The sequence below is a fragment of the Carassius carassius genome, chromosome 31 (assembly GCF_963082965.1).
Source record: "Carassius carassius chromosome 31, fCarCar2.1, whole genome shotgun sequence".
Taxonomy (NCBI): domain Eukaryota; kingdom Metazoa; phylum Chordata; class Actinopteri; order Cypriniformes; family Cyprinidae; genus Carassius; species Carassius carassius.
In genome coordinates, this window is record NC_081785.1 from 11,874,240 (window position 1) to 11,888,126 (window position 13,887).

The window sequence follows — 13,887 nt, forward strand, 5'->3', positions numbered from 1 at the left end:
ACCTGTAGAAAGTATTTTTGTTACTTAATAGATATATAACACTATATCTTACAAACATAAAATAGATTTGAGTGACTTTTATTTTATCTTTAGATGTGTGCATTTATAGGCACGTGTATCATGAACACTGGCATGTGAATTTGTGGGTGGGCACAGAATCAGTTGTTTTAAACATATTAGTCTTTACATAATATATAAGCACACACAGACACACGTTTCAGTGCTGTTTCACCTTTCTTAAAGTTTGAGAGCTGGTGACTCCATCTGTTTAAGGATCTGAAATTCCTCCATCTGTTTAAGGATGTGGGTTTAATTTACAGTTATTTTTTTGAATTATAAAATTTTCCTTTTTTATTGCTTGAGTGCTGCTGTAATGTAGGCTGTTTTTTGAAACACTTTCCCTTGAGTATCCAACAGCTGTGAACTGACTGATGTTTGAGTAATCATTCTGCATTTATTGCCTGGTAATGTACACTAGTGATTTGAGTTTTCTGAATTGATCAAAACACACCATAAACTCTCAGGGGCTTGAGAGTCCTGCTATACAGTATGTCAGCAGCTCAGACTCATTTTTACACTTTTGTGTCTGTGTCTTTTTTTTCTTTCTCCCTGTAATTCTTTGCAGCTTTGAAAAGGGATTTGATCATGCAGCATACAAAAAGTCAGCATGAAACCGAAATCAAAACCTTCCTCAGCCTCTTTTGGTCTCCGTCACACTTTTTACTTTTCTAATTTTCAACAACCAGTTTGCATTCTGATTTGAAATGTGCATTTCTCCTAATAGATGGACTAAAAAGTGAATTTTTTTCCTGTTGATAAATATCCTGTTTCTTCAAAATACATTATATTATAGAAATAAAATGGGTTGCAAATGTTTTTTCATGTTGACTGACCATGTAGATTTTCTTTTTTTAAATGGACATTCTTTGTATTCTGTGAGTAAACGTCTTTTTATTTTATTTGTTTACTATTTGTTTTTAAAATATGTTTTAATTTGAATGCAGTCAATTAAAAATTGTTACATTCTTTTATTAAAATACTTAAAAAAATACATAATAAAAAAAGAAAACAAAATACATAAAATGTTTTCTCCTTCAATACTGTTGTTTCTTGGGACCTGTGTTGTATAGTGTGTTGTACATTGGATGGCCTTCTGGACAAAAAGGTTGAGAACCACTGCAGATAAGGCTTAGAGTCCAGGTCCCTAAAAGCATAGCAAACTGTCCTCTGTGCCACAATATAACAACAGATGTCTGTTTACTCATTTAAAGCATACTTTATCAAAAGTTAATAACTTTTTATTACAACTGTTATGCTGTTTTGTATTGATAAGTCTGGAATTCACATTCCAGTATGACAAAATCAGATGGTTGATGACATTACAAAAGGATGACAAGGTACTTTGATTTGCAGCTTTGAAGTTTTTCTACTTTAACACATGATCTGTAATATATAATGGAGTTTGAGAGTTTGTGTGTGATCAAATATCCAATCAAGGCCTTTGTAGTGGAAGAATGCTTTGTATTATGTATGCTAGATTCATGGGCCTAATTAGAGTCTGACCTAGGTTGAGTATCCAGTATTTTATACATGTTCATACATGCAAATTCTGAAATCCAGGGGCAAAAAATAAGCTAAACATGTCAACACATCACAAGTTAATTAATAAATAAAGGAAACGATTTCCTTTTCATCACTGTTCCCTGAGGAGTTCTGTTTTTCTTCATGAAGCTTTGAATACATTGATATCACATTTTAATTCATGTAATAGATGAATAATAAGCCCTATGTAATGCTCATTTTCACTCACATGAGTACCTGTTGCTTCCTTGAACACAGCAGCCTCTGTTTAAAGCCTTCCATCGAAAATTAAACACTCTCTCTGGGAGACAAGCCTGGATCAGAGTTACCATAGCAACAGGTTATCTGACTTAACAAGGTCCAGCATAGAATTAGAAATGCTGAAACATCATTGTGAATGAGAGTACCATAAGATAGAAGGATAGAGTTGGGGTGAGTCAGAGTGTCTAAGTTTAATGTAAAAATTAAATGTAAGAAATATATTTGCTTATTTGGATGGGTTCAGATAATTTAATTAGTTATTCTGAAAAGCACTATTCAGGTAAACTATTTTTTTCTTCCAGGATTACACATGTAACACCATTAAACAGTTTGGGGTTGGTAAGATTTCATTTTTAATCAAAAATAAAGTACAAACAGCAATATTGTGAAATATATCTATTTAAAATAACTATTATGTTTGAATATACTTAAAATGTATTTTAGTCCTGTCATGGCAAAGCCAAAATATGGTCATTTATTTTGGCTTCATTACAGTATCAAAATAAAAGCATTTTATGTAATTCTATGTAATGCTGTGCTTTTTGTTTAAAAGTGTAAATGGGTCTAGATTGTACAATATAAATAAACCTTTCACTGTACTCTAAATATTAAAATACCATCTGCATTTTTATTTTCAGAAATGAAAACTAGTCATCATTTACTCTCGTTTTGTTCCAAACCATGAATGAGTTTCCTTCTACTGTATACATAAAATAGATTTTTAGAATTTTTTGCATCAATGCAATTTAACTCAGTGACTTTGTTTGAATGCCATTTACATTTATTGTATTGTAAGCAATAGAAAGATTTTTCAAAATATCTTCTATTGTGTTCCGCTAGTTGCTTGTGCAGAAATTTAGTTTTGCACATCCCTAGGGGAGAATTGATTTCCAAAATGAGTTGTCCTGTAGTTTTTCATAATGGTCTAGAGTTTATGCATGACTCATTTGCAGTGGATCCCTTTCATGTTTTGCTCTTGTTTATGCTGTTGAGGATTGACAGCAGTCAGTAGGTGTTTGATTCAAGAGTCTGAACTCGATCCTGGACCATCAAAGACATCCTGCTCTCCCACAAATCTTAGTGTCAGGGAATCAATTCTCATTGGCTTTCAGCTAATTGTTTGTTGCACATATTGATGGTTAGAGAAGGAGGCATAGCCAGAGAGAGAAAGAGAGAGAGAGAGCGAGAGAGAGAGAGAGCATGTTTATGGCTGTTCAGAAGAGATCATTTAAACTATTAGAGTGTGTGATAGACTTAAAACTGTACAGAACATATTTATGGATGAGGGTAGATCCCAAAGTTATAACAGTGAGATGATAACCTAGTTAGTGCTTTATGACTGTGCCTGGTTCAATTCACTTGATCAAAACCATTTAACAGTCTTTCTTTATTACGTCCATTCCCACATTTCAAGCATAAGAGGGCTGTTTCCATCTCTCCTCCACCTGCTTACACAGCTCTCGACAGCGCTGCATGGGTGGCAGTATCATTTCTCTGCAGATTTCTGTTTATTTGTTTTCTCTGGCAGTGATATTTCATGTGATGACATAGGGTACCCGCTTGCTGTTCCTCCTTTCATCGACTCTTCGTTCCCTGAGGAATAAAAAACCCATTATTTAAATGCTTGCCTTTAATGGAGCACCCTGTAGTCATTAAAAAGAGAAGCAAATTAGACAATGTTCTTATTTTAATTCTACTGTGTAAATTTAAGAGTATCTTCATGTTTTGTTTATTGCCTGGTTTAATTTAAAAGTGAAACTGCAGCTATTAGCATGGAAAGCAATTTACTTGGTCAGTCAGTAATGGAAAAGCCTAGCCACACTTTCTCAGCGTTTGTCTCCAAGGATTATTGGTGTTTTGCCAGTGAACTTTGCTTTTGTCAGAATGCTGTCATGCGTATAAAATGCATGTAGATACATAAACAAACCGGGGGGGGTGCAGGCAGACAACACAGGAAGTTGTTCCTATTCAAGTATTGTTAACAAACCTAATGAATATTGACACTCATTTTGTTTTGTTTTGTTTTGTTTTGTTTGTTACCATGCATCTCTGAGGTGAACATGACCGGTGCAAGCATTCCCCCTGGCCGAAAATTGGCAAATGCACTTTTGTGAGTAGTGCATATTGATTTTATTTCAGTGGCGCAATCTTTGTTGGGCATTATTCTGAAGACAAATGTTTCTGAGTCGTGGGGAATGCATTCACCTTGCACTCGCAGCAATAAAGAAGACATGTGTTTGTACCTATGTGCGTTTCTCTCCATCCTCCTGGCTCTGCCAGTAAACCAATGAAGGTGCCAATCAGAACTCACTATAGCTCCCCGTTGACCAGACACTGAGAGTTTCAGTGTGTGGAGCAATATTTCATCCCAAATGATACTGCGTTCCATCCCTAGCGCTCTAGTTTCACTTTGTACACATTTCTGTCTGGTTTTATGGGGTCGGAAATAATGAAAACATTCCTTATCAATGTTGTTGCTGTCTGATGATATTATTTTCAGTCAATGGATTATATTTGTTTAGGCCATAAGCCTTCTTTTGCGAGGAACCATGTATCAAGCAAAGCTTCTTTCTCCTGTGTTGATCCTGAGTGAATGTGAGTTTAGACATCAAATTGTCATAAGACATATTCCTCCTCAAATTGACCATGAGATTTTCCTGTCTGGAAAACCACAGATTTTGAAATTGTCCTATGCCTTTTTGAATCTGCAGATGAGAAAGAGAGAACTGATCTCAGCACAGCATCTTTCAAGGGCACAGCCTTTTTCACAAGCTGTTTATTTCTCAACTTCAACAAATTAATTATAGAAGAGCAGAGGGAAAATATCACCAGTGCAACTGACATGTTTAGGTTTGTTTTTGTCCTTTTTAGTGTTGTTCAGATTTTACCACCACACAATATTTGCACTTTCTTACAATCTGCAGCAGTAAGAAAACCAACGCAGATAAAAACAAAGCTGAAATCAATGCAGAACTGAAGTAGACTTTTTTTCTTTCAGAAATAGGCAGGTTATGTGATGAGGAGAATCAGGAGAGAAACACTGCAGATAGAAGGCTGGATTTCATTTCAAATTGTACATCCACTTCAGCTGATGCATTTATGCCTTTATGCTTCTTCTGCCGGTGAGAATTGAATTATGGAGGTGTTTTGAAATGTTTTGTTATTGCCATCTGAGAGAAGTATACTTTATATATGTGCTTCCACTCACCAAGAACAAATTTATTTTTTTCTTTGCCACATGTATTTGCCATCTTTGCAGTGGGCACGTATTATTGAGGCACACAGGTACAGAGGACAGGGCATAGCAACCCTGGGAAATCATGTAATATGAATGAAAACAACTGTGCAGAGTTTACAGAAAGACCTTTACTGAAAGAACTTGTGAATTTGCAACAGAATTGGGCATTATAGTCTTTTTATTGTTGCATTTATGCATCTGGAAGCTGCCTAGATGCATTTTATCAATCCTGGCAAACAAACCCATGACATTGGCAACACTATGCTAGCTGAGCTACATGATATGCTAATTGATTGTGGGGCACAGAAAAGGTTAGGTGTTTTTCTTTATCACACCTGGGATCAATGAAACAACATAGAAAACACCTGGAATCAACTTAATCAACAAAATGGGGACTTGAACACACACAAAACATGGGACAGAGTCTGATATAACGCCCCCTCCAGAGGCCGTGGCCTCACGCCACATAACATCCAATGGTGAATGGGTGGTGGGCACTCTGGAGGGTCCCTCAGGACAGACACGGGACAGTGGGGATTCTGAATGGGGCACCTTGGTGGATCTGAGGATTTGGGAGCCCACAGCAGATCTGAGGACTCGGGAAGTTATGGCAGAGCAGCCTCCGAGCCTGCGGCCCCAGGCCCTGCCTCAGCCTCTACATGTGAAGCACTACTACTACTACCCAAACAAAAATACTTGGAGGAACTTACAGGGCAGTACTTGGGGCCTGGAGCCCCCCCTGGACACAATGGGGGATCAGGAGCCCATCCTGGGCTTAACTCGGGATCAGAAGCCCTTCCTGGGCTATGCTCAGGAGTTGGGCCCACACTGGAGCAAACTCTGGAGGAGCGGGCACTTGATGGTGCTCTGGAAGGCACTTACGAGGAGCAGGCACCAGATGGAGCTCTGGGGCTGGCAGACTTGCAGCATTAATGTTCTTTCGGCTTGCCATATTAATGTTCATTGGGCTTGCCATACTAACAGCCAGCTTTATCGACAACTGCCGGTTGAGGGGTTCGGGATCGGACACTCTCCAGACACTGGATGACTACTTCCAGTCGAGGTCTGTGGTGTCTAGGAGCTCTGTGGGATGTTGGAACAAGGGACAGAGTCTGACACCAGGTAATGTTTTTCCAATCTTCTATTGTACAATTTTGGTGAGCCTGTGCGAATTGTAGCCTCCGCTTTCTGTTATTAGCTGACAGGAGCGGCACCCAGTGTGGTCTTTTGCTGCTGTAGCCCATCTGCTTCAGGGTTCGACGTGTTGTGCATTCAGAGATGGTATTCTGCATAACCTGATTGTAACGAGTGGTTACTTGAGTTACTGTTTCCTTTCTATCATCTCTAACCAGTCTACCTCCTCTGACCTCTGACATCAACAAGGCATTTTTGTCCACACAAAAGCCCCACAACGGATATTTTCACTATTTTAGACCATTCTCTGTAAACCCTAGAGATGGTTGTGTGTGAAAATCCCTGTAGAAAAGTTTTTGAAATAGTCAGACCAGCCCGTCTGGCACCAACAACCATTCCACATTCAAAGTCACTTAAATCCCCTTTCTTCCCTATTCTGATGCTTTGTTTGAACTTCAGTAAGTTGTCTTGCCCAGATCTAGATGCCTAAATGTATTGATTTGCTGCCATGTAATTGTCTGATTAGCAATTTGTGTCACCAAACAATAGAACAGGTGTACCTAATAAAGTGGCCGGTGAGTGTGTGTGTATATACTGTATATAGACTTACAGGTATGGGATGGGCTGGGATCTGCATTCTACGTAAGATTACTCCTGAAGTAGTTTTCTCCTTTCCTTTTGTCAGGATGACTGTATTACCAAAAAGTGTGAATTTGTTAAATGCTGTTGACTGGCAATTTGGTTTTAGGTTTAGTTGGTTTTAGTTCTGTTACACACAAAAAAATTGTATTCTATATAAGAACATTTAAACTGCTAATGTAGTTAAATTGGGATGCATTTTACACTTTTCTTAATGTTGTGATCTACCAAACAAACTAGTTTACACCAGCTCAGATTTAAAACATGTCTTGCTGTAGTGAAGAAATAACAAAATCTTTTGTTCTCTTTATCACAGCACAGTAGTCTAGTACACTAGCAGTTAGTCTCGATTGCCATTCCTTAAGTGATGCTATCTCTAATTTTTTTAGGACAGTAATATTATTTTTGTTTGTCTACATGTTGCCTTATAAACACATTTTCACTCTCACATTTTTAATTCATTTATCATTTAAGCTTGGTCATTTGCCACTGTATGTTCTCTTTTTGATTCATGATATAAAGTTATGGTGGTGAACGAAGTAATCCCATTTTCTGCTTAATAACGTCTCAGTTTTTGCTGTTGAAGATGTCATAGTACAAAAAGGGATATACATTTTTTGAAGGTTGAGAAGAAGAATGATGGGATCAAAAGCTACATTATATCAGGAGTTTCAGTTGAATAAGTCATTGTGTAACACTTTATAATAACGTTTAGTTGTAAGGTATTTATAAGTGATTAGTTAATGATAAACTAATAATTTACAAAACATAACAATGTGTTCATAAATTATTAATAAGTGATATGTTAATATTTTTATATGTTTTGTAGATTGAGTTATAAATAACTTACAAGTGATTAGATGATGATTAACTAATCATTTACAAAACATGACTATATGTTCACAAATGATTAAGTAATATGCTAATTGTCAGCCTGTATGCTTCTCATAAAAAAATAAAAATAAAATAGTGAATATGCATATAAACAGCCTGTCAATTAACAAAGTAGAATAATCATGGCTGATAGTAAGATATTCAAACAAAAAAGAAAACCAAACTGGACACAAGAACAGCTGTTCATTTTGCCCAATTGGTTAATGAAAACAAGTATTTAATCAAAGGAAAATCTGGAGTTGGAATAACCTCCCAAACCAAAGACGATACCTTTTTAAAGGGGTCATATGATGTGATTTCAACTTTTCCTTTCTCTTTGGAGTGTTACAAGCTCTCAGTGCATAAAGAAGATTTGAAAAGTTGCAAATACTAAAGTCTCAAATCCAAAGAGATATTATTTTTAAATGTTAAGACTAAACCACGCCCTCCTAAAATGGCTCATTCTAACGCGCCCCAATGTCTATGTCATGATGTGGGAAGATTTGTATAATGCCACCAAAATGTTCACACAAAGAAAGAAGACGAAGTTGATATCAGAGGTTATTCCGCCATGATTTCAGTTCGACGCAAACGTATATTTTCCATTTAAAGTGCATAGAAACAGAGATGTGATGTTAAATTTTATTTATTTACAGAGGTATATGATGTCACACTTGTCCATATGTGAAGACTTTGCACAGTGCAAATTCGTGAATGACTGTTCCGAAGTGAAGTAAACTTCAACAGATTTCCCCTGCTCAGGGAATAGGGAGCAGTGAACACTATGTAGGGACCATGTCAATTGGAACACAGTTCATGCACGGTGCTAACTTCTAACAATCTGATTATCTGAATCAGGTGCGTTAACAAAGAGAGACATGCAAAATATGCAGAGCTGGGGGGCGTGAGGACAAGAAATGAAGACCGCTGGTATTATCATTATAATCCGAAATTATGTCCCCACTGGATGCAACAAATCCCTCATTTGTAATGGTTTATTGGTTTTGTCTGGTCGTGCTGGGACATGCATCACAGTATAGTAAGGGGCGTAACATTTCCATCACTCAAACTGACTTCCGACTTCAAACCAACCATACCCATTGCTAAAACTCCCATCTTCTCCTTCTGTCACTTGACTGAGGCAGAAATATCAAAACTTCTCATCCCCAGCCATCCTACTACATACCCATCCACCAAGCAATCTCTCCTATACTTTTACCTTTTACCAAAACCCTCGAAAGAGTTGTCTTCAACCAGATATCATTGTTTTTTTCACAGAATAACAAACTGGATGCTAACAAGTCAGGTTTCAGGAGTGGCCTTTCAATGGAGACTGCGCTACTGTCAGTCGCGGAAGGCCTCCGGATTGCAAAAGCTGATTCCAAATCATCAGTTCTTATTCTGCTGGATCTATTTTCTGCTTTTGACACTGTCAATCATCAGATCCTTGTGTCTGCCCTCTCATCACTGGGCATCACAAGGATTCCACTTCGCTGGTTTGAATCCTATCTTACTGCTAGGTCTTTCAGGGTAGCTTGGGGAGGGGAGATGTCCAAAGCACATCAGCTTGTTACTGGGGTTCCTCAGGGATAAGTTCTTGGACCCCTCCTCTTCTCCATTTACACGACATCACTGGGTCCTATCATACAGGCACATGGATTCTCCTACCATTGCTATGCTGATAACACACAGCTATATCTTTAATTTCAACTAGATGATCCAACAGTAGCTGCACAGATCTCAGACTGCCTGGCAGACATCTCAGCATGGATGAAAGAATATCACCTACAGCTCAACCTGGCCAAAACTGAGCTTCTTGTCTTCCCTGTCACTTCAACTCTACAGTATGATTTCTCCATCCAGCTAGGCTCTTCTACTATTTCCTCATCAAAGACCACATCTTTCGATCTTGCAGGTTTGCATTGCACAACATCAGAAAGATCAGGCCCTTTCTAACCCCTTTTTTAGTCTTTTCAGGTCCTTTTCTAGTCCTTTCTAACTTCTTGTCCAGGACCTTGTCATGTCTAGGCTAGACTACTGCAATGCTCTTCTGGCTGGACTTCCATTAAGCACAATGAAACCTCTAAAAATGATACAGAATGCAGTGGCACAATTGGTCTTCAACGAACCAAAAAGAGCCCATGTTACACCTCTCTTTATCTTCTTGCACTGGCTACCGGTTGCAGCTCGCATCAAGTTCAAGACATTGATGCTTGCATATAGAACAGCCACAGGCTCAGCACCCACCTACTTCCACTCACTATAACGAATCTACATCCCCTCCAGAAGTCTGAGATCTGCCAGTGGACAAAGCCTCGTGGTACCATCACAGAGAGGCTCAAAATCACTTTCCAGAACATTCTCATTCACCATTCCTGGCTGGTGGAATGATCTTCCAAGTCTTATTTATAAGTCTTATTAACAACTTCCTACCGGCAGCTGAAAACTCATCTCTTTCTAAACTACTTGACTTCATTGTAAAAATAAATAAATAAATAAATAAATAAAACACTTTTTCTTTATTTATTCCTTCTTTTTCTAACTTGTACTTATTTGAACAATGTCTAAAACTTGGTATTACAAGCACTTTCATTGTCTGTTTGCCTCTTTAAGAAGAGTCAATAATGAGAAACAATAATGTACAGTATGTGGAAAATAATGTGTTTTTTTAAACTTAAATCATGTAAACACATTTCATTACACCAAATACACAAAATAATGCTCTTTTTTGCAACGTCATATGACCCCTTTAAAAACATATTATCGTCAAATGATTCTAAAATGTTTATGTTCCAAGGCAGATAACCTGCAACATTTATTTTAGGATAGTTTGTGGTTTGATCTTAGTGACAGATTTAGGAGCTAGTTTTACACTTTACTCTTAGAGCAAACATTTAGGAGTCCTAAATTTAGGACTGACACATTTTTTAAAAAGATTTTCTCCTAAATCAGTGAGTTATGAGCTACTTCTAGCCCAAATATGTTTTGTGAATATGGGCCCAGATCTACAGTATTGAAAGCAAGAGGGAAAGAGTCACCTTGTAACATACTGCAGAAAACAAGGCAGTTTGGTTATGACTTTGGGGATTACCCTAAACTACCAATTATATCAAATAATAATATGATGTTATGGTCTGGGTTTGACTGGTTGCACAACAGGAAGCATAGATTGAAAAGCAAGTGGTTTTTACAGATGCTACAATGCACTTGCTCTTTCCAGCATAGTTCAAGACTGTGGTTCATTCTCTTGGACTGTATGTGGACTGTGGTGCATATGTTGTGCTGAGCATCCAAGTGCTATTCAGTAGAAGATTTTGGATTGATATTTTTTCAAGTTGATGTAAAGAACCACCAACACAGTCTCCATTGTTTTGAAGCATACATGCAAGCAGTGTTCCAACCTCCAGCTGTGTTTTATTATTTTCCAGCATCCGATGTGTACTTTGAATTGCAGCCTGAGCAGGAAATTTTACCTTTTTTGCTATGTCTGTGTCTGACATAAAAATACACTCCCACTATCTCTTTATACACACATATATTGAACCCAGACACGTTTGATAAGAAACGTTTTTTCCTGTATTGTGATCTTATCGCTTCATTATTGCCTGCAGTCAGTCCAATATATACTCCCTAAACTTGAAAGCCAGTCTGTCCCTCTGCAGGTGTTCCACTGTGGCCACTGTCAAGATTCACAACCAGATATCCAATAATTTATATTCCATTTCGTGGACAGGTGGTGATTTCATTGCATTTCTATCCACGGGATTGCATTCATGAGGAATTTCTGTACTCTGTACTGTCCCTATAACCTAAAGGGATAGTTCATTCAAAAAAATTTATTCTGACATCATTTACTCACCAACATGTGTAACTTTTTTCATATGTGTAACATAAAAGAAGATATTTTTTATGTTTTTTATTTTTATGTTTTTTGTCTATAGGGTAGAAGTCAATGGTAACCAAAAAAGATTAGGTTACCAAAGTTCTTCAGAATAACCTCTTTTGTTTTCTACAGAAGAAAGAAATACAAGGTGAGTAAATGATGACAGGATTGTGATGGTCGGGGGGACTATCCTTTTAATATTGTGCCATTCCATGTGTGTGTAATGCAAATTGTTTCCACTGACCCCAGTTGTGCTGCACCTGTTCTCTATTTTGGTATCAAAGATGCAAGAATTGTGACTGACAGACGCCTGCATATGAGTCTTTAGCTGGTGCACAATTTTTTATCAATCTGGAGCTCATAAATCACAGAATCTGATATCTGGGCTATCAGAATCTGATAGCGCTTTAATTAGATGCTTAAAATGTCCACATATTACTTCTGACAAAAATGATTATTAAAATGTATTAACATTTCTTTTGATAAGAATATTATTATTATTATTATTATTATTATTAAATACTATATATTATTTGTTTTTAATAATACTGTAAAACATTGTATACGTTTGCTGTATTAGTTTTATTATTGTTACTGTGTGTGTATTATAGCAGTATTACTTTCAAAACATTAGTTTGAAGATTCAAAACTTTAAAAGCAAAGTTTTCTTTTTACATTGCTACAGGAAGCAGAAATTCTCATTTTTGTTCACAAATGTTTATTTTTTTTAATAGAGTATCATTACTTCTCAAAGGAGAATGGTTGAGCTTATAATTTTTGTATGCACACCAAGAAGATTTGTATATTTTCATCACAGTCATTTTTTCTTTTGTGTTTTTGTTTTCTGCAGGCAGTGGAAACAAATCTAGCATCCAAAGATAGTCACTGGGTGTATGCCAATGAGGTAAGCACATATTCATAATAAGTTTCATTACTCATTCTTATCTGTTTCAGAAAAGAGGGATCGACCTGGAAACTGTCAGTAGCCAGATCCTGAAAACAGACCAAATTCAGTTTACAGTGTTTGATATGTGGCACATCTCTCATTCAGTTTATAATATGCTGTCACCATGCTAGAGCAAAACTGACAGTGGATTATTGCACTGGCATGACTCTAAGCCACAGTTTTGCTCTCCTTATTTCTCTTTCTCCCTCCCTCACTCTGTTGATGGACAAACTGGATGTGGAAGCAAGACCAAATGAGAGTCTAGCTTGGAAACATAGATACCGTGACGCCAAACCCCCTTCACGAAAGAAGAAAGCCTAGTCTTTACAAAAGTTATATATAAAAAAAAAATGTTTCTCAATTTATCCAGAATCTTGCAGCTCTAGTTTACACATTGTTTATTGCTGCATATAATTCATTAAAATATAAGTGTAATTTCATAAAGTTGATTTCAAAATGCACATACATTTTTTTGCAGTGTGTTTTTCAGTTGAATAAAAGTTTTCCCTATATATTTCATAATTGAGGATTTCTTTAAAAAGTCTAAAAATCTCGTCTGGTCTTGTTCTCGTGAACCCAGTCTCGTGTCTCGTCTCCTGGGATAAGTGTCTAGTAACACCCCTAGTACCTATGTGTATCATTAATGTTAACCACAAAATATGTTGAATAAATATATTTTTAGTAAACTTACTGTATCTGAAAAATTACTGTTCTGATTCTTTTTGAAAAATATACATTATATATGAAATATATTATATATGAACAACTATATTTTTTATTATAAGTTGCTCCCTTTTCACTACTGTTAAAGGGATAGTTCACCTAAAGATGAAAATTCTCATAATTTATTCAAGTTTTTCCAAATTCAATCCTTGATTCAAATTTCTCATAAGCTTAATTAAGTTGGTCTAAAGAGAGAAATGTATGACTAATTTTGTTTGAAGACGAGCTACCAAAATAAATGTAAAAATAAACTGCAACTTGACTAAAAGTTGACAAAAATGCAATGACTTTTCATCTGCTTAAACTAGCCAAAATCTATGAAAGACTCAAATGACTAAAATGTGACTAAGACTATTAAGCATTTTTGTCTCAAGATAAAGACTAAGACTAAATCAAAAATGCCTGTCAAAATTAACACTGGTACTCAGTAAGACAGAGACCATGGCTCTGTGCTGAATGGAATAAAAACTCTGTGATTCTGTTTGATGTGTTGACACCAACATAAATTTCTACACAATAGGACAAAAAAAGCATCAGACAATGTCTTTATATGCACAGAGAGAGAGAAAGAGAACTTTGCTTTTACTTTGCCTCTCTTGGACTACCTGA

The 13,887-nt window shown here is 36.6% G+C and overlaps 1 protein-coding gene across 4 annotated transcripts in view; it reads left to right on the top strand.

Annotated features, from left to right (window-relative positions):
- LOC132111562 (glutamate receptor ionotropic, delta-1-like) overlaps positions 1 to 13,887 on the top strand; it is a 299,116-nt gene that overhangs the window by 238,154 nt on the left and 47,075 nt on the right. For all 4 annotated transcript variants that reach the window (XM_059518965.1, XM_059518966.1, XM_059518967.1 and 1 more), the window contains exon 5: positions 12,460 to 12,513. In XM_059518965.1, coding sequence (XP_059374948.1) covers positions 12,460 to 12,513 — 54 coding nt within the window. The remainder of the gene's footprint in view (positions 1 to 12,459; positions 12,514 to 13,887) is intronic.